Raw genomic sequence first — 21,367 nt, forward strand, 5'->3', positions numbered from 1 at the left:
ATTTTCTTATTTTCTTTTGACGAAATATGGCATTGGGCTTATTATAGGGGGAGGGCTTATTGTTTTGGGGTTGTCAGGCAACTGCTCCTTCCGCAAGCGGGCTTCCGAACAGGAGGGCACAGCCAAGGCACGTGGTGCTCTGCCTACTCCCCATCTCCCGCGGCTTGGAACATTTGGGATAGCAATAGCAATAGCAGTTAGACTTATATACCGCTTCATAGGGCTTTCAGCCCTCTCTAAGCGGTTTACAGAGTCAGCATATTGCCCCCAACAACAATCCGGGTCCTCATTTTACCCACCTCGGAAGGATAGAAGGCTGAGTCAACCCTGAGCCGGTGAGATTTGAACAGCCGAACTGCCGAACTGCCGTCAGCTGAAGTAGCCTGCAGTGCTGCATTTAACCACTGTGCCACTTCGGCTCTTAGGATACCCCCTAGGTCCCCCTAGGTCAGTGCATGGAGCTCTGCCCAGCTGGAAGACTCTCTGTCTGGCAGCTGGCCCACAACCATAAAGCGCACTCCTAGAGCAGCCGCTGCTGGAAGAATCGGCAGCCGAGTTTTGGAGTTTGGAAGCGGGAGAAGAAGTTATGCTCGGAGTGTGGTGGTGCCGACGCCCTGGCCAGGACATGGTGAGGCTGGGAGGCATGCTTGCTGGGGGCAGGACAGGCGCTCACGCAACCCCCCCTCTCCAGCCGGGCAGAGCTCCATTCACTGACCTAGGGGGTATCCCAAATGTCCCAAGCCGCAGGAGCTGGGAGGCGGGCAGAGCGCCACGTGGCTTGGCGACTTAGGGATACCCCCTAGGTCAGTGAATGACGCTCTGCCCGGCTGGAGAGGAGGTTTGCTGGACAGATGGTCACCTCATGGCTGCTTTGCTCCCGAGGCTGGAGCCCGCACGCAAGGGAACAACCACCCAGCAACGCCACCCTCCATCCAGGCAGAACGCCACTCCCCAACCTAGCGGTATCCCAAAGGCGCCAAACGTGAGCGCCTTTCCCTCCCCCCCAGCTCCCACTTTAGCGCCTTCGGGATACCGCTAGGTTGATGAGCGGAGGGGGGGGGGGTTGTCCAGGGGGCTTATTTTCACAGGTGGTCTTATATTTTTGCCCACGCGAAAAATGTGGCAAGGCATTAGTTTCAGGACAGGTCATATTTTTGGGGAAACACGGTACTATGATGATGATTGTTCCTTGCTTCGGTGTTTTATTGGCTTTTAATGTTTGTAAGACACCCAGAGTCACCTCTGGGCGAGATGAGCAACAAACAAGCCAAATGAATGAATGAATCAATCAATGAATCAATCAACCAATCAGTGAAAAGTTAGCTATCTACCTCTTTGTCTGCCCATCCATCCATAAGCCGAGGTGGTGCAGTGGTTAGGGTGCAAGTACTGCAGGCCACTTCAGCTGACTGTTATCTGCAGTTCAGTGGTTCTAATCTCACTGGCTCAAGGTTGACTCAGCCTTCCATCCTTCCGAGGTGGGTGAAATGAGGACCCAGACTGTGGGGGTCATATGCTGACTCTGTAAACCGCTTAGAGAGGGCTGAAAGCCCTATGAAGCGGTATATAAGTCTAACTGCTATTGCTATTTCCTCCCCACATCTGTCCATTCATTCATCTTTGTTTGTTGTTTCAATGTTTTATTGGCTTTTAATGTTCGTAAGCCACCCAGAGTCATCTCTTGGTGAGATAAGTAATAAACAGGCCAAATGAATGAATGAAAAGTAAAAGTAAAAGGTAAAGTAAAGTAAATCTGTGAAAGGTTAGCTATCCCTTTGTCTGGCCCTCTCTCCATTTCCACCGCCGTCCATTCATTCATATTAAATTAAATTACATTAAATAGAGGTCTTAACACTGAGGACAATTACCGTATTTTTCAAAGTATAAGATGCACCGGAGTATAAGACGCAGCAAGGTTTTGAAGAGGAAAATTAAAAAAAAAGTTTTTGCACTCTGCAAACCTCTCCAAAATGGGCCCGTTTCCCCCCCCCCAAATTGCATGAATAGCCCTTAGGCGGCTTGTGGGGTGCTCCTGGGGCGGGGCAAAAACGAGCAAACAACGGCCCTTTTTTTGGTCAAAAAAAGGTTATGGATAGTCTTTAGGAAGCTTAGTGCTGCTGGAGGCTGGGAGAGGCAAAAATGGGCCATTTTCCGTTCATTTCTGCCCTCCCCAGCCCCCAGGAGCTCTCTGAAAGCCTTCCAAAAGCTATGCATGGCCATTTTGGTGAAGGGGAGGAGTTTCTGGAGGCCAAAAGTGCTGTATTCAGTGTATAAGACACACCCAGATTTTCAGCCTCTTTTTTGAGGGAAAAGGGTGCATCTTATACTCCGAGAAATATGGTAACCAGTGGAACAGCTTGCCTTCAGATTTTGTAGGTACTTCATCGCTGGAGGTCTTTAAAGAAGAGACTGGAGAGTCCTTTGTCTTAAATGGTATGGGATGTCCTGCTTGAGCTGGGGGGCTGGACGAGAAGACCTCCAAGCTCTATTCCAGCTCTATTCTGATTGACTGATCTTATCTAGTCTAACCATCTAGCCACTTGTCTTACATCTGCCTTAGGATAAGTAGACTGAGAGCCCAACCCTGCAGCTGCATCTTGAGGGTCTGCTATAAAGAGCCTGGGCAAAATGAGCCGTATGGATTTGGACCCTTCCCCGTCCACCCACTGTCTGGAAAAAGCAAATCCTTACAACAAAGGAGGGCAGGGCCATCTGGAAAGCCACAAGTCATTCAAGCCTTGGCAGCAGATCAAAGGTTCTCACCTCCTTCTTCACTACCCGCATGGACAGGACCTTGTCTACGATGGCAGCGTCCTCTTCACTCGGGTTCTCCTTCAGGCAGAAGGGGTGGGAGAGAAAGAAGGGATAGTTAGAGAGAGGACTTCATAAAGGCACTCAAAGGGCCACCCTGCCTGGCCTTTGGATGTTTCTGGGACCTTCCATGTGTCCAAAAAAAAGGGGAAGAACCTGGCAAAGTCCTCAACCCCAAACACTCTTGTTTGAGAGCTACATAAAGCCACAAATATCAGATTCTGTAACGGCTTTGTTCCATCTATGCACAGGCGTGTCAAATTCAGTTTCACTGAGGGCCACATCAGGGCTGTGGTTGACCTCTGGCAAGAGGGAATTAAGCTGTCAGAGACAGAGACAAGAGGTGGAGCCTGGGCCGTCCGTCAGCCCTCAGATGGAGAGTCAACAGCCCCCAGGTCTGGAGGTGGCTGTTGAGGAAGAAGAGGAACAGCTGGATACAGTGCCTGATGCACGGATGTGCGGAAGGCAGAGGAGAGGAGAGCAGTGGAAATCTATGGGCTGATCCTTGGGACGGAAGAGCCACCGCTGCTAGTGAAGACCCAACTCTAGCTCTGGGGATAAAAGGCAGGGGGCGGAGATGAACAGGTGTGGCAAACAACTATTCATCTTCTGGCCTGCCTGACTTGTTAGCCCACGTTGAGAGAGAAGCTTTTTTCCCGGGGCTGACGGCACTCCTAATTAAAGGAATCTTATGAGTTCATGTCAGAGGATTTGGGGAGCTGGGTCAGAACACTTTCCCCCATTGATTCTGCTTGTCAAAAGGTCGCCCCAGGACACTGCAAAGTCATAAATACGAGTCGGTGGCCGAGCAATGTCTGAATTTTTAGATCATGTGACCATGGGGATAAGTGTGGGGGAAACGGTCGTAAGTCACCTTTTTCCGTGCCTTGGTAGGTCACCAAAGAAACGGTTGTTGAGGACTTAGCTATATTTAGTGGGCTCTTAACAAAGATGGGTTTCACATAATTTTACCACCAGTTTGCTCCGCACCGAAACTGTAAGTGATAAAACGTGGCTAAATAGGACGCCTTGGGGCGGGGAAGGTTGGGTGGCCCACCTGCAGAGGTGGCGCAGTGGTTAGAGTGCAGTACTGCAGGCCACTTCAGCTGATTGCTATCTGCAGTTCGGCGGTTCAAATCTCACCGGCTCAAGGTTGACTCAGCCTTCCATCCTTCCGAGGTGGGTAAAATGAGGACCCGGATTGTTGGGGGCAATATGCTGACTCTGTAAACCGCTTAGAGAGGGCTGAAAGCCCTATGAAGCGGTATATAAGTCTAACTGCTATTGCTATTGCTATTGCCACTACCGTTTTGCTCGAATTGGACCTAACCAGCTAAATACCACCAGTGGCTCTTAAGTTGGAGATAGTGAATCTAAACAATTGCAAGTATTACTTAATGTCTGTTGGGGGCTTCTAAACCTCACCAGCCTTAAGGAGCACAGCTGATGGTCAGAGACTCTTGAGAGCTAGGAGGGACAAATTTCCAGTAAAAAGGAACAAATCTTTCTACAGAAACTCACAAAGCGGCCGGGAGGGGGGGGGGAGGCGGAGAGGAATTTGAATGAGATGGAATCTTGTCTCCAATTGAATTATTCCCCAAAGCTAAGGGACATTTTACAGCCTTTTCCTCTTTGCGTGAAAGGTAGTCTCCGAACTGGGGCTGGAATTTCCATCCTAAATTGCGGCAGTTGTTAAGTAGACCACCTGATTTATTACAATTTTTAGGAGGGTTACTAAGCAAACTGTTAGGAATAAAATCTAACGGTTGGGTTGGCAATATACAAATCATGTAACAATGTTGTAACTGTTTCTTTAAATCATACTGTAATGTGTGATTGGGTGCTGTATTCCTCAATCGGCCATAAGAGGGAGCCAGAATGCCTGTTAGCTCTCTCTCTGTTCCTTAGATGCTGGGCTGAGCTGAGTGCAGTGAGCTATTGTAAGTTTTGCAACTGTTAGCAAACTTTGTGTACCGAATTGATTATATGATTACTGGACAATGTTATTTGGATTATCCCTTAACTGAAAGACGTTGATGACTGACTGTCTTATCCGTGTATGACTTGGACTGTTTCATGGACTCTGATACCTCTGTTTCCACGAAAGTAAAAGCCTACTTAAACTGCAGTGTCCCTGTATGCTGGTTTGTGTGTTCTCAAACACAACTCTCACAACGCTTTGCTGAACACACTCGCTCTCCCAAGCTTACCTAACACAAACCATGCTATTATTAAATGGATCCAGCTACAGAGTTGTTTTTTTGCCCCCCAAAAATAGCAAGAAAAGAAAAGTCAAAAAAGGGGGCTGCCAATTTCAATCATGCAACTTCAAGATGCTGCATCAATAAAAATGGGTTGTCATCGGCCAGATTTGCGATCACGGAACCGCAGGGGGCCGTACGGTTAAGTGCAAAAACAGATCGTACGTCAGGTTTCGTCAAGATTGCTATCACTTTGGAAGGCCGTTAAGCAAACAGTCGTAAGTTGAGGCAAACAATATTCCATGAATTCACCACGGAGCAACCCTGGGACGGGATTGCACTCCAGATTTTGTAAATGATGTGCAGAATATCTGAAATATTCTAGACCAGGGGTATCAAACTCAAGGCCCCGCAAGTGCTTAGATCTGGCCCACGGGGCCACACTGGAGGAACTGGCCTGCGGTGGCTCTGCCAGTGAAAACCGGCTCCCAAGCTCCATTTCCAGCTGCGATGGCAAAACAGAGCTGGCAGAGGATTGCAGGAGGCCGTCAGAGCCGGAAACGGAACTCTGGAGCCCGTTTTCGCTGGCACACTGCTCGGGATGCAACTGGCACCCCTGACAGTGACATTGAGCAGACCATGCGCATTCTGGCCACACCCATTAGCCTGCGGTGCCTCTGCCAGCAAAAATGGAGCTTGAGAGGGCTGCTGCGCGCAGCTCTCCTGGGCTTTGTTTTCTGCTGCGAGGGCCTCCTGCAGCCCTCTGCTAGCAAAAACTGCCTGGAGCTCGGTTTCCACTGGCAGAAGGCTGCAGGAGGCTGAAAACGGGGATGGGGAACCACAATCAGGCCCCCTGAGCTCCGTTTTCACTGGCAGAGGTCTAGCAGAACAAGCTAAAAACAAAGCAAAAGGAGAAATGTTTCCCTTTTTGCATTTGAGCACCCAAGAAAAGATAGGAAAGGAGAAAGGGAAAGCGGAAAGACAAAGAAAAAGAAGGGGAAGGAAGGAAGGAAAGAAGGAAGTTAGTTTATAATGAGAGTGAGGGAGGGTCTGCCTTAGCACACAGTCACCACAGGTGCCCCGGACACAAGTGACACTGAGCTGGCCACATCCACCCAGTCCCACTGAGGTCAAACACAAACCTAATGCGGCCCTCAATGAAATTGAGTTTGACGCCCCTGTTGTAAACCTCTCCAAATTGACGGCTGTGCCATTATGCGGAAACGACAATCCAGACCAAGGAAGCCCCTTTTACCACAAAGAACTGCATCGATGGCAATGTCTCTCCTTCAGGGATGGGTTCTGGAGCAGGCGGTTCTGGAGCTGGGGGCTGTTCGGTCTTAATGGGCCCAGTCACATCCAGCTCCTCGTCGTCTTCGTCATCCGTGATCTTGATGTCCAGATCTTCTGTGTATTTCTTTCGCTTCACCTGACGGTTCGAACGGCGTTTCTAGAGGCGAGGAAGAAGAGGAGATGGTTTAAGGAAAAGAACATCTTCATTCATCATCATCTTCTAATGACCCCATCATCCCTTGCGGGGTGGAGTCTGGGCAACTGAACAGAGCTGGCGGAGTATTTTAATGGCCGGATGCCTTTCCTGTCATCAATGCAGAGTTTTATTCACCAGATATTCTCACTATGCTGAGAGAGAGAGAAATATCTGCCTCTACCTAGGATTGAACTCACAGCCTCCTGATTGTGAGGCGAGAGCTCTGCCTCTAGGCCACTGCACCATTCTATGACAATAACATACCATTAAAAAAAACCCATACATCTGTACCAGTTAAATTCTTAGATGGAGAAAGGGAAAATAACACTGGGGGGGGGGGGTGTCTAAGAAGAGACAACCATTTATCTGAAATGATATAGGGCCATGGCATGCACGCCCGTGCCTGTTTGTCTTATGAGTTTCTGGCGCGCATGTGCGCGCAATGATCAGCTACCCTTTGCTTGCGCAGCAGTGCCAAAAACCGCCATGCACAGCGGCCAGCTGATTGTCGGGCGGGCATGTGCACCAGAACCCGGAAGTTTGGTTTTTCTGGAGGGCGATCCCTTCACGCACGCAGCAGTGTCAAAAATCGCCCTGCGCATGCACGCCGGCCAGCTGATTGTCGGGCGGGCAGGTGTGCCAGAACCCGGAAATTCGGTTTCTCTGGAGGGCGATCCCTTATTCTATTCTATTCCTCTTGGGAAAGGTAAAGATTTCCCCTGTTCAGTAGGAGCAGTGCTCACCTCCCATTTCATAGCCGAAGGAGCCAGTATTGCCCGTGGTCATGTGGCCAGCCTGAGTATACAATGAGGTGCAGGAACGCTGTTCCCTTCCCACGGAAGTGGTACCTATTTATCTAGTTTCATTTTTGAACTACTTGGTTGGCAGGAGCTGGGGAAAGGAATGGGAGCTCATCCCACTGGGTGGCGCTGGGTCTCAAACCTGGGCTTTCTGATTTCCGGCTTTTATCTGTCTTTTATCGCCGAGTCATCACGCCCCCCTTTTCTCTTGGGAAATGGTGACAATTAGCTAACGCTCTCCCAAGTGAGGACCGACCGCTGCGCTCACCTGGATGCTGGCCTCTTCCTCCTCACGCGGAGACTGCGCTGGCATCACCTCGGCGTCTGAATTGTCCGAAGAAGCGTTCCGTTTCCGTTTCTTCCCCACAACTGGCGTGATCGTGCTGGGGAAAAGGAGACAGTCACAAATGGAAATGACCTGGATTTCCTTCCTTTGAAAAGGAAGACACCCCCTCCCTCCCGAAAATGTTCTGCGGCTGTTTACCTGGGTTTCCCGCGTCCTTTGGTCTTGCCGGATCCCCCCTGGCCCCTGCCCTTGCGCGGCCGGTCCTCTTTGGGGATGCGCTCGCCCCCGCCCTTCCGGCGCCGCTTGCGTTCTCCCGTCTCTTCTGGCCGAACGCTGGGCAGCTCGTCCTCGTTCAGCACCCGGGGGATGTTCTGCTCGCCCCGGGCTCGGGCCCGCGCGATGGCCTCTGCCACGATCCGGTTGGCCTTCTCCTGCTTCTTCTGATGCTCCAGCTTGCGGGATTCGTCCGAGCTGCTCCGTGTTGTGCCGCTGGAGGACGGGAGGGCCGCCACCTCACTGCTGCTCAGCACCTTCACCACCGAGAGTCCCGAGGAGCTGCCTTGGGACGAGCTGGCCTGCAGAGAGTTACAGAATTAGAAGTCATCTTGAATGAAACTTCCGGGTTCTCTCCAGATATGAGGCTGGTATTCACAAGATGGAACCCACTACCTGAAGGTGGGAAGATGGGGAGAGGTCCCCGAAACTGAAGACCTAAAGACTCTTACTAAAGGCTGGTACTTTGCTCAATAATAGTAACTGTGAGAGGGATCTTGGAGTCCTAGTGGACAACCATTTAAATAGGAGCCAGCCGTGTGCAGCAGCTGTCAAAAAAGCCAACACAGTTCTAGGCTGCATAAACAGAGGGATAGACTCAAGAAGTGTTAATACCACTTTATAATGCCTTGGTAAGCCCACATTTGGAATATTGCATCCAGTTTTGGTTGCCACGATGTAAAAAAGATGTGGAGACTCTAGAAAGAGTGCAGAGAAGAGCAACAAAGATGATTAGGGGACTGGAGGCCAAAACATATGAGGGACAGTTGCAGGAACTGGGTATGTCTAGTTTAATGAAAAGGAGGACTAGGGGAGACATGATAGCAGTGTTCCGATATCTCAGGGGTTGCCACAAAGAAGAGGGAGTCAAACTATTCTCCAGGGCACCTGAGGGTAGAACAAGAAGCAATGGGTGGAAACTAATCAAGGAGAGAAGCAATCTAGAATGAAGGAGAAATTTGCTGACAGATAGAACAATTAATCAATGGAACAACTTGCCCCCAGAAGTTATAAATGCTCCAACACTGGAAGTTTTTAAGAAGATGTTGGATAGTCATTTGTCTGAAGTGGTGCAGTTTCCTGTCTTGGCAGGGGGATGGACTAGAAGACCTCCAAGGTCCCTTCCAACTCTGCTATTCCTATTCCATTCTTCCATAACTTCAGAAACCCAAGGGAGGAATGGCAGGTGAGGAGAACCCATTCCACCACTAAATTTCTAGGCTGTCTGAAAAAGGAAAATAGATCCTTTCTTCTCTAAGCCAACACAGATTGCGTGGAGTTGACGTATCCTAATAGTAAAGGCGCTTAGACAGATACAGGTAGTCCTCGACTTACAACAGTTCCTCTAGTGACCGTGCAAAGTTACGACACCAGTCACAATCTTGGCCGCATCCCCGTGAACATGTGATCAAAATTCAGAGCAACTTGGCAACTGGTTCATACTTATCACCGTTGCTGAAGGTCTCCTGATCGCCTTTTGAGGCCTTCTGACGAGTGAAATCAGTGGGGAAGCCAGGTTCGCTCAACAAGTGGGTTCCTAACTTATCAACCGTGGCGATTCACTTAAGAACTATGGCAAGAAAGGTCATAAAACGGGGTAAAGCTCACTTAACGAAAATCATCAGGTGAGTTCTAGTCCTGCTTTCAGGCATGAAAGCTGGCTGGGTGACTTTGGGCCAATCCCCAGGAGACGGTGAGTTCTAGTCCCCCCCCTTTGATAGGAATGCTGGCTGGCTGATTTGGGGAGAGTCGTTCTCTCTCAGACTGACCAACCTCCCAGGGTTGTTGTGGGGGAAATAGGAAGAGGAAAGTGGATTGGAAAGGTTTGCTGCCTTCAGATATTTGTAAAGATAATAAAAGCAGGATACATACAAACAAACAAACACATTTCTGTTACGCTAGGCAAGAGCAACAGAGGAAGGCATTTTTTTTGCCAGTTTGGGAAGTAGGACATGGACCAGGTACCCCAATATAGTATAATTATGATTTCCAAAAAGAAGGTACAAATTTGGTACTCACACACATGCACTAAATCTGCTTTCGGTATATAAGTCTAACTGCTATTGCTATTACTCTGTAAACCGCTTAGAGAGGGCTGAAAGCCCTATGAAGCGGTATATAAGTCTAACTGCTATTGCTATTTATATCTTCTATTTGCTCTGAGAAGTGGGGGAGAGAGATGGATTTGGGTGGGGAGGGGAGGTAAATATTTGTAAAAGCTTTTTAAATTTTCAATTAAAAAAAAAAAAGAACACCAATTTTTACCTGGGGAAAAGAATCATTGGCCCCATTTTACTCGCTGTATCGTCAAAACCCCGGAGAACAGAGCTTAAGCCTTCTTGCCCAACCTATGGGAGGGCTCGTTCGTTTCCCTTACCTGCGGCTGCAGCACGACTTTGACGGGGACCGTCACCCTCTGGCCCGAGCCGCCAACCACTTGAGCTTGCTGGACCGCCGGGACGCCTAAAGGGTTCTGCTGACCGGCCGTGGTTGGCTGCAAGAGCTGGATCTTCTGAGTGCCCGGCTGACCGCTGGCTTGCTGTTGTTGTCCAGGCTGCTGCACCTGGAGCTGGATGGTCACCACTTTGGCCGGTTGACCCGGTACCCCTTTGGCCTGGCTTAAGGCGGCCAGCTGATTCCCTTGAAGGACAATCTTGCCAGGCAAGCTGCCCAAAACAACTTGTCGCTGTCCCGGAGCATTTCCACCGGTCGGGGGTTGCTGGAGAACCAAGGTGATGCGCTTGGACTCCCCCTGAGAGGAAGAAAAGAGGACAGGTGGTCAGTTCTCACACTCTGCAGTGCCTGGGCAGCAGAAATAAAAGATATAACCACAGCATTTCCCCACCCCCTGCACATAAAGAAGGAAACCCACCCACTCCACAAAAACAAAGATATACCGTATTTTTAGAGTATAAGACGCACCTTCCCCCCCCCAAAAGAGGGTGAAAATCTGGGTGCGTCTTATACACTGAATATAGCTTTTTTTGGCCTCCAGAAACCCCAGCCCTTTCGCAAAAATGGATGTGCAGAGGGTTTGAGAAGCCTGCAAAGTGCTCCTGGGGGCTGGGGAAGGCAGAAACAAGCAAAAAACGAGCCGTTTTTTTGCTCGTTTTTGGCCCCTAGTTCCTAGGAGCACTCTACAAGCCTCCTAAAGCCGGGATGGCAAACCTATGGCAGGCGTGCCACAGGTGGCACGCGGAGTCATTTGTCAGGGCAGGCAAGGCATTGCCCTGTCAACTGGCCAGCGCACATGCTGGCAAGCTGAGTTCAGCCTTTTTTAAAGCCATTTTTCGCCCTCCCCAGGCTCGAGACTTTATAAGAGCCTGGGGAGGGTGAAAACAGCCCCCCCCCGCACCCTCCAGAGGCCCTCTGGAGGCTTCAGGGAAGTGCACTCTGGAGTGCAAAAAACCGGCCCTACGGGCAAACTGGAAGTTCAGGAACGGACTTCCGGTTTGCTCATAGGGCCGGTTTAAGCCCTCCGGAGCCCTCAGGAGGCTTCCCTGAAGGCTCCAGAGGACTAACAATGGTCCTACAAGGAAACAGGAAGTGACTTCCGGTTTGTTTGTAGGGTCGTTTTTTTGTCCTCCGGGGGCTTCAGGGAAGCCTCCTGAGGGCTCCTGAACGCTCCGGAGGGCTAAAATCGGCCCTATGAGCAACCCGGAAGTGATTTCTGGTTTGCTCGTAGGGTCGGTTTTTTGCCCTCCGGAGGCTTCAGGGAAACTCCTGAAGCCTCCAGATGGCTTCCTGTGTGTGTGTGTGTGTGTGTGTGTGTGTGTGTGTGCGGGGGATGCTGTTTTTGCCCCCCCCCCCCGAGACTCCTATAAAGCTTTTGGAGGCAGGGGAGGGTGAAAAAAGCATGCAAAAAATGCGGGGGAGCCCCTGTCATGTGTGTATGCACGCTGGGGGGGGTTGCGCATGGCCTCATGGGTGCGGCACGCCCATGCACAACTCCCCTGAACTCCCTCCGCTTATGGCAAGGTTTTCCATCGCTGTCCTAAAGGCTGTGCATGCCCTTTTTTTGGCAAAAAATGGGCTGGTTGTTTTTCATTTATGCCCTCCCCTCAGCCCCCAGGAGCACTTTGCAAGCCTCTCAAACTCTCTGCATACTGTGTTTTCACAAAAAATGAGGGTACAGAGGATTTGAGAGGTCTGCAGAGTGCAAAACCTTTTTTTTTTTTTAATTTACCTCTTCAAAATCTTGATCCGTCTTATACTCCGTAAAATATGGTAAGCATATTCCTTTTACATCTTCCCATTAATTCATTTAAACATAAATCACATTTCTTTGCACCCTGTGTTTGTTATCCCTTACTAAATGTTACCATTCAATCTTTTAAAAATCACTCATTATTTCCACCATAGCTTCAATATTTCAAATGTGTGGGATTACTAATAACACCAATTGTTAACAATATTCAATCAGTCACAGAAGTGCATCTCAAAGTCTCCACCATTTCTAATCCTTAGTATTTTAAATTCACAATATATTTTAACCCACTGTTAGTATTAATAATATGGTTAACTTACCTTAACTTAAATTACCATCTACTAATCTGAACTAATTGGGGTTATAGTATTTTCCCATTTTAGAATAGTAGAATAGCATAACAGAGCTGGAAGGGACCTTGGAGGTCTTCTAGTCCAACCCCCTGCTTAGGCAGGAAAACCTATACCACTTCAGACAAATGGTTATTCAACATCTTCTTAAAGACTTCCAGTGTTGGAGCATTCACAACTTCTGGAGGCAATTTCTGTTCCACTGATTAATTGTTCTCCCTGTCAGGAAATTTCTCCTCAGTTCTAGCTTGCTTCTCTCCTTGATTAATTTCCACCCATTGCTTCTTGTCCTGCCTTCAGGGGATTTGGAGAATAGTTTGACTCCCTCTTCTTTGTGGCAGCCCCTGAGATATTGGAAGACTGCTGCCATGTCTCCCCTGGTCCTTCTTTTCATTAAACTAGACATACCCAGTTCCGGCAACAGTTCTTTGTATATTTTTGGCCTCCAGTCCCCTAATCATCTTTGTTGCTCTTACTTAATTTGCTCTTAAATAATATTAGTACGTATATTAATTTTATTAATATATTTTCTCATTATCCATCATCTCCTAATCTTTCCACAATTTTATCATTTATAGATTTTTTTTGGGTCCTTTTATCTCTCTCTCTCTCTCTCTCTCTCTCGGAATCTTGTTATCTCTTTTTGATTTTGGGGGGGGGGGTCTACTAAACTTTCCCTTCTGAGTGCTTTTTATCTCTTTTGCTTGCATTATTTGAACACCCATCCACAAGACTTGTTTTGTTTTAAGATATTTTTCTCTTTTCTCTCTGTACCATTAAAAATTGAGGGGTTGTGTAATTGTCTTCGACTTATTAATCTTTTCTCCTCTGGGAAAATGAGACTAGTACTCATTAGTTGGGAGGGGAGAACGCCACATACTATTTGTATTATTACTGCTAACGTTGTTTAAAAATAAGACTTGGCCCAGTCAATGCACTATCCATAAAATATGTATGGTTATACTGGAAAAATAAAAAAGGTTAATCAATCAATCAATCAATCAATCTATCTATCTATCTATCTATCTATCTATCTATCTATCTATCTATCTATCATCTATCTATCTATCTATCTATCTATCTATCTGATTTTTTTTACAACCCCCGGTATGCCCATACTTCCATTCTCTGTCCTTCGGCTCGTCACAAGAGACGATCCAGGCAGAAACCCAATATTTTTACTGTTGCCTTTTTGTTACATTTTGTTGTATTTGTGCTGATAAATAAATAAAGGGAGACTAGTATAGATGTATTTCAAGCTATTTAGCTGTCATCTATCTATCTATCTATCTATCTATCTATCTATCTATCTATCTATCTATCATCTATCTATCTATAATATATGCAGAGCCAAGATACTCCTCCATGTGTTCGGGCTGGGAGGGGTTAAGCAACTTTTGCTGGCTGATTAGTTTCATCTTTGTGTCTTCAGGGTTTTTTTTAAAGAAAGAAATCCTAAATATTTATTATCAGAGTTGCTGGTTTAATTTTATAGTTTGGTTTTAAGCCCCGAGTGCCACCCACAAATAAATAAATAGCTTAATAAATGAACATATACACACACTCACACTGTAAATATTGCTCTCAAGGTACAACTGGAAAATACTTGACTGCTGCAAATTCCATTCGTAGAAAAGTGGGAGACTACACTGTGTATAGGTAAAGTTTCCCCTCGCACATATGTGCTAGTCGTTCCCGACTCTAGGAGGAGGTGCTCATCTCCGTTTCAAAGCTAAAGAGCCACCGCTGTCCGAAGATGACTCCATGGTCATGTGGCCAGCATGACTAAACACCAAAGGCACATGGTGCGCTAACTTCCCACCAAAGGCGGTTCTTATTTTTTCACCTTGTATAGGAACACGAAGAACAATATCTTATCGTCTTCAAAAAAAAAAAAAAAAAAAAAAAGGCAAATTTGAAACCTAGCCTTTAAGCAAATGCTTTAACTGAGCAGCCCAGCTGGGGAAGCCCTGCAGCTGTAAACTCCAATTCCTTGTCCTCCCATCCCAAGGGTACATGCACAAACTTTTGGGGGGTATTTTGTCTCTTCCCACAAGGGCTCGCTTAGAACTCTACGGGAAAGCTGTGGCCAAGGGCTAAGAATCTGAAAGTTTCAATGGTAAATATGTGCTTGGACATCTGGCACGTCAGAAAGCACTGGGCTCGATCCTTCCCTGATCCTTTCAAATATTTACAGACCCCTCGCATCCTGGACATCAATTGTTTCAACTCCTACCCTCAAAACGACGCTATAGAGCGTTGCACACCAAGACAACTAGACACAAGAACAGTTTTTTTTTTACCGAATGCCATCACTCTGCTAAGCAAATATTTCCCTCAACACTGTCAAACTATTTATTAAGTCTGCACCACTACTGATATTCTCATTGTTCCTATCACCCATTGCCTCCCACTAATGACTGTACAACTGTAACTTTGTTGCTTGTATCCTTATGATTTATATTGATTGTTTCCTAATATGATTTTATTTGTATCCTATGACTATCATTTATGATTCGTGACGAATGTATCTTTTCTTTTATGTACACTGAGGGCATATGCACCAAAAACAAATTCCTTGTGTCACACTTGGCCAATAAATTCATTCTTTCTTTCTTTCTTTATTTCTTTCTTTCTTTCTTTCTTTCTTTCTTTCTTTCTTTCTTTCTATCTTCTATCTATCTATCTATCTATCTATCTATCTATCTATCTATCTATCTATCATCTATCTATCTATCTAATCTACCTAATCTGTTTGTCTGTCTGTCTGCCTACCTACCTACCTACCTACCTAATTCCTTGTGTGTCCAATCATACTTGGCCAATAAATTCATTCATTCATTCATTCATTCATTCATTCATTCATTCATTCATTCATTCATTCTATCTATCTATCTATCTATCTATCTATCTATCTATCTATCTATCTATCTATCTATCTATCTATCTGATTCCTTGTGTGTCCAATCACACTTGGCCAATAAATTCTATCTATCATCTATCAATCTATCAATCTATCTACCTACCTACCTACCTACCTAATTCCTTGTTTGTCCAATCACACTTGGCCAATAAATTCTATCTATCATCCATCCATCCATCCATCCATCCATCCATCCATCCATCCATCCACCCACCCACCCACCCACCCACCCACCCACCCACCCACCTACCTACCTACCTACCTACCTACCTACCTAATTCCTTGTTTGTCCAATCATACTTGGCCAATATCTATCTATCTATCTATCTATCTATCTATCTATCTATCTATCTATCTATCAATCATCTATCTATCTATCTATCTATCTATCTATCTATCTATCTATCTATCTATCTATCTATCTATCTATCTATCTGATTCCTTGTGTGTCCAATCACACTTGGCCAATAAATTCTATCTATCATCTGTCTGTGTATGTATGTATGTATGTATGTATGTATGTATGTATGTATGTATGTATCTATCTATCTATCTATCTATCTATCTATCTATCTATCTATCTATCTATCATCCATCCATCCATCCATCCATCCATCTAAATTCTAAACACAATGCATTCCCTTAAAGCAGGGGTGTCAAACTTAATTTCACTGAGGGTCGCATCAGGGTTGTGTTTGACCTCGGAGGGCCGGGGCTGGACATGCTCATGGTGGGCATTACATGGGAGTCATGTCAGGGACACCTGTGGTGACCAAGGGCTAATGCAGGACCTCCCCGAGACCCTACCTCACTCTTATTATAATCTCCTTCCTTCCTTCCTCCCTCCCTCCCTCCCTCCCCTCATCATTCTCCTTTCTTCTTCCTTTCCTTCTTTCCCCTTCCTTGCTCTCTTCCCATCTTCCCATCTTTTTCTTTCCTCTTTCCCCTTCTCCAGTTCTGCTGGCAGAGGGCTGCAGGAGTCTGTCGTGGCCAAAAATGGGGCATTGCGGGCTTCATTTTCTTTTTTGACAAGTTATGAATTTTGCATTTATATTTTACCTTCTCTACGGTTACATGATTATTCCCTTCCATACGTTACCCTTTCTAATCATCATATCCCTAAATCACAAGTTCATTCCCCCCCCCCCATTTTTCAGCAAAAAGTCAATTAGGAGCTTCCCTAATACACTAATAAATTTATATTGGTCTTTCTCTTGGCAAACTAATTATTTCTGCCATTTTTTTTGCTAGTTTGGTCATCTTCACCAACTACCGTATTTTTCGGAGTATAAGACGCACCGGAGTAGAAGATGCACCAAGGTTTTTGAAGAGGCAATTTTAAAAAAAAGTAGGTAGGTAGATAGAGGGAGAGAGAAAGGTAGAGACATACAGTAGGTAAGTAGGGAAAGAGAATAGTTAGGTAGATAAAGGGGAGGAGAGAGAGAGAGAGAGAGAGAGAGAGAGAGAGAAATATAGTAGATAGATAGGGAGAGAGAGAGTAGGTAGGTTGGTAGGTAGAGGGATAGAGAGAAGAAAGAGAGAGGGTGGGGAAATACAGTAGATAGTTTGGGGGAGGAGAGAGAGAGTACCTAGGTAGGTACATAGGTAGATAGAGGGGGAAAGAGAGAGAGAGAGAGAGAGAGAGAGGGAGGGAGGGAGGGAGGGACGGAGGGAGAGAGAGAGAGAGAGATGCAGTATATGGGTAGGGAGAGAGAGTAGGTAGGTAGATAAATGTCTCCATGTCCTGGAGAAGGAAATCATTGACAATCTGCAGCACCTAAGATTTTGTTTCTGCTGGTATAGCACTTGATCAGTGTAATTCTCATCAGTTAAAGCGCTTTCCAAAAGGGGGAAAAATGTTTTTGCACTCTGCGAACCTCCCCAAAACGCCCCCCACCTTTTAAAGGCATGAATAGCCTTGGGGGGGATTGCAGAGTGCTCCTGGAGGGTCGCCCCCCTCAAAATGAGCAAAAAACAGCCTGTTTTTTTGGTCAAGAAAATTGCATGCATAGCCTTATGGAGACTTATAGAATGCTCCTGGGGGCTGGGCAAAGTTGAGCAAAAAACGGCCCATTTTTTGCTCATCTCTGCCCTCCCCAGCCCCCAGGAGCTCTCTGAAAGCCGCCATAAGGCAATGCATGGCCATTTTGGTGAAGGGGGCGGGACTTCGGGAGGCAAAAAATGCTGCATTCGATGTATAAGACGCACCCAGATTTTCACTCTGATTTTTTGAGGAAAAAGGGTGCGTCTTATACTCTGAAAAATACAGTATTTCTATGTTGTGAGTATTTCAGATTCCTCCCTCCTCATTTTTCTGCTAATATGCTGGCAGCAATGGTCATATGCAAAAATCTTCCATGTCTTCTAGTTTTTTTGTCCATTAATCCCAACAAGAAAAATTCTGGTTTTGCTTGAATGTTGATGTTTACACTTTTTTTTTTTTAATATCAGTGTATATATTTAAAGCCTTTTTTTTTTTTTTTTGCTTTTTCACAAGTCCCCCAAGCATCATAAAATGGCTTTTTGTGTCGCTCCTATTTCTAACATAAATTTGAAGTACCCTTATACGTTTTGGCCAATTGCTCTGGAGTCACATACCAACAATATATAATTTATAGACATTCTGTTTTAAGTTATAACAATGTGAATTTCAATCCTATCAACCACATGTGCATCCACTGTTGCAACAATATGTACAGTCCAAAATTCTTAGCCCATTTTATCATATGCTCTCTTTACTTGTTCATCCTCCATTTAGAATTTCAGCAAGGGTTTATACATTTTGGCCATTGCATGTTTATTATTTATAAAGAATTCAACTTCATCTTCTGTATTGTGTGGCTCAATTCCAAATGTGCTATTATCTATCTTGTAATTTTTTTTGTTATGCATACAAAGGCACTGAAAAGTACATCTTTCTGCAGCCCTCTTGTTCTCTTGATTTTATTTTATATTGTCCACGTTCTTAACAACGCTAAATATTTGATTTGGTTTGATTTGATTTATTAGATTTCTATGCCGCCCTATTCCCAGAGGGACTCAGGGCGGCTCACAAACCAAAAAAAAGGGGGGGGGAATACAAACAGGAGGAAAACAATGGACAAACAACTACAATTTAAAAAACACTCAACAACCACACAATTCGAGCAGGTTTCTTTACCTGCTATTTCTTTCCTATAAAACAGGTGCTACCAACCTTACGGACATCAGGCACCATTACATTCATAATTTTAAATCCTGCAGACAACTAATATGGGTTCACCGACAAATGCACGATACACATATGCGCGGCAAAAAAACCGTGACGGACAATTGAGCGCCATCAAAATGGCTAATTGATTTTCGACAATAGCGCACCGACAAATGCGCGATGACAAAATTGCGTCATCAACAACCCTAACCCTTTATTGTGCTTGTCATCACGCTTTTGTCGTCGCGATTTTATCGTCGCGAATTTGTAGGCGCAATTTTGACATCACGTTTTAATCGGCGCTATTTTGTCGGCACGCATATGTCTATTGCGCATTTGTCGGGTCACACTAATATGATCTGTCTTAATGACTGGGTGGATGGGCGTGGCTAGCTGGTCGTGTGGCTGGGTGGTCATGGCCAATTCAATGTCACTCACGTCAAGAGGGACCTCGCCGGCCTCTACTCACCTCTCCCCTCCAAGCCACTCTTCGTCTGCCTGCTCGGGCTCCTTAGGGCCCCAACAGGAAGCAGTTGATGGAGCTAAGCAGCCACCATGAGAAAGAGTTGGCAAAACAGCTCAGTTCAAATTGGATCTGACCGAGGAGGAGGCTCAGCAGAAGCACCTCACTGAAGACGATGAGCATAGGTTTTCCAAGCACAGGGAAGACCTGCAGAAATGTAAGGCCAGGTGCCGGAGCCTGGAGGCTCAGCAGGCTGAGATGGTCAGCCAGTTCCAGGCCATGATGCTGTCCCACTGGAACAAGGCCCTCCGATTCTTCGCCACCAGCGGCACTTCCCTCCAGCCTTCGCCCAAAGCCCCCAACCAGGAGGCTGAAGCAGACCCCAAGAGGGAATTTCTGCCCCCTCTGACCCACACAAAAAGAAGGGGGAGACTCTCTGCAGCAACACAAGGGTTCATTGCAGGTATCCAGCCCAGGGGCCGTAGTTTGAGGATTCCTGATTTAGTGCAGTATAAAAAATGAAAATAATTTTTCTGTGGACCACCGAAATTTTCTCATGGACCCCCAGTTGGTCACCGCTGCTATAAAATGCTTCTTGTGCCAAGATCCTTAAAGGCACATTCTACAGTGTTTCTGACAGAGTGATTTTCAAAATCTATATCAACTTTAACTTTATTGTATCATAAAAAGACTGTGCTCATATTTCAAACCTCAGGCTACGCTTTTTTAATTCTGCAATTATTTTATTTCTCAACGGCACTCTGGTTTTTTTAGATCAGGGGTATCAAACTTGCGGCCTGCAGGCTGGATGAGTCACAGGCTGGCCACGCCCACACCCAATTTAGCGAAGGAGAAAAAAGTTGTGATACGTCATGTGACGACGACATGAGTTTGGCACCCCTGTTTTAGATGAATAACGAAAACTCCAGATACAATTTGCTACGAAGATTCTTATTAGGCTAAGACTTTTCTTTTATTTTCTTTCTCTCTCCTTGTTCTGACCTAGGCTTCCTGATGCAGTAAAAAGCACACACTTAGTCCCCCAAACCCCTCTTTTGATTTCAAAGGCTGTAAATTATGTTCATTCAAGCCCGTAATGAGTCAAAAATAACTGTAGAGTGTCCTACAGTAGGGTGCCAAAGTCTTTCGGGATAAGGCTGACAAGCACCCACCTTTATCTTCCTGGAAATGCTGCCAAAGACTTAAGTGGCAGTTAGCTTGGTAAGACCACATAGAGCAAAGAGTCAAAACGGAGCTTCAGAAGGTAAACTGACCAGCATGAACCAAGTTGCTTTCTGCAAAGGCTCACGTGCCTTTGCTCCTCCTTTATGCCCTATGGGAGGGGCCAATCACCTCCAAGCCTTACTCCCAAGTCGTCCCTTCTGTCTTAACTGTTCTTGCCTTCTGGCAGCTCTGCGCATGCACACACTGGGAACAGGGGGAGCCTGTTCCTCTGCCTCACTGAGGTCTGACTCTGAAGGCTCCAGAGAATAACTCCCAGATGGCCCTGGCCCCTTCTCTGCCTCTGACACAGAGCCTTCAGGACTGGCCCATGTTCCTCCCCAACCTCCTCGCTGTCTGACTCTGCCGCCAGATGTGCAAGCCGTTGGCCGGCGGACCACAACACTCCTCCCTTCCTTCCAAGTTACAACATCACTGAAAAATGTGACCCGATCTTTTCTCACATTTGTGACCGTTGTGGCGTCCCCATAGTCACGTCATCAAAATCCATCGGACTCCTGTTTACAACTGTTGCAGGATCCTGGGATCATGTGATCACTTTCTAACAAGCAAAGGTCAAGGGGGAAAGCCAGATTCACTTAACCACCCGCATTACTGCCTTAACCACTGCAGCGATTCACTGAACAACGGTGGCAGGAAAGGTTGTAAAAATGGGACAAAACTGTCTTGCTTAGCCTGGACATTTTGTGGTCGTAAATTGAGGACTACCCTGTATGTGGACTTTCTTCCCCTTGCCAGGATTGGCAGTTGAGGCTGTCCTGCCTGCCGAATTCTGGGAACTGAAATCTGTCCTATCTGGTCGTACAATGGGGTACAACTGGCTTGAAGAAGGTCTTGCTTAACAACAGAAATGTCGGCCTTAATTGTGGTTGTATGTTAAGGAACAACTTTACCTGCTTTGTGCAACCAATGCTGCCATCAGAATGTAGGAAAAATCAGCCAGGGAGGTGTTAGGAATCTCTCTCACACACACACACATACCCCACACCCTAAAAGAATATAAACCCACTTGCTGTATTTCCCGCTAACCTACTTTTAAAAATTCCCTCGGAAACAACACAAGCTTTTGAATTGGAAGTCCTTGGAAGTGACCCAGGTTTAAGTTGCCAAGTGTTATAACTCCAGAGCCATG

At 46.3% G+C, this 21,367-nt stretch overlaps 1 protein-coding gene across 8 annotated transcripts in view; it reads right to left on the bottom strand.

The window, feature by feature from the left end:
* CHD8 (chromodomain helicase DNA binding protein 8) overlaps window positions 1-21,367 on the bottom strand; it is a 137,918-nt gene that overhangs the window by 81,317 nt on the left and 35,234 nt on the right. For all 8 annotated transcript variants that reach the window (XM_032235631.1, XM_032235630.1, XM_032235635.1 and 5 more), the window contains 5 exons: window positions 10,238-10,612; window positions 7,786-8,162; window positions 7,570-7,684; window positions 6,268-6,462; window positions 2,764-2,832 (listed from right to left, as the gene is read on the bottom strand). In XM_032235631.1, the coding sequence (XP_032091522.1) occupies window positions 2,764-2,832; window positions 6,268-6,462; window positions 7,570-7,684; window positions 7,786-8,162; window positions 10,238-10,612 (1,131 nt within the window). The remainder of the gene's footprint in view (window positions 1-2,763; window positions 2,833-6,267; window positions 6,463-7,569; window positions 7,685-7,785; window positions 8,163-10,237; window positions 10,613-21,367) is intronic.

This window comes from Thamnophis elegans, chromosome Z (assembly GCF_009769535.1).
Source record: "Thamnophis elegans isolate rThaEle1 chromosome Z, rThaEle1.pri, whole genome shotgun sequence".
NCBI lineage: Eukaryota > Metazoa > Chordata > Lepidosauria > Squamata > Colubridae > Thamnophis > Thamnophis elegans.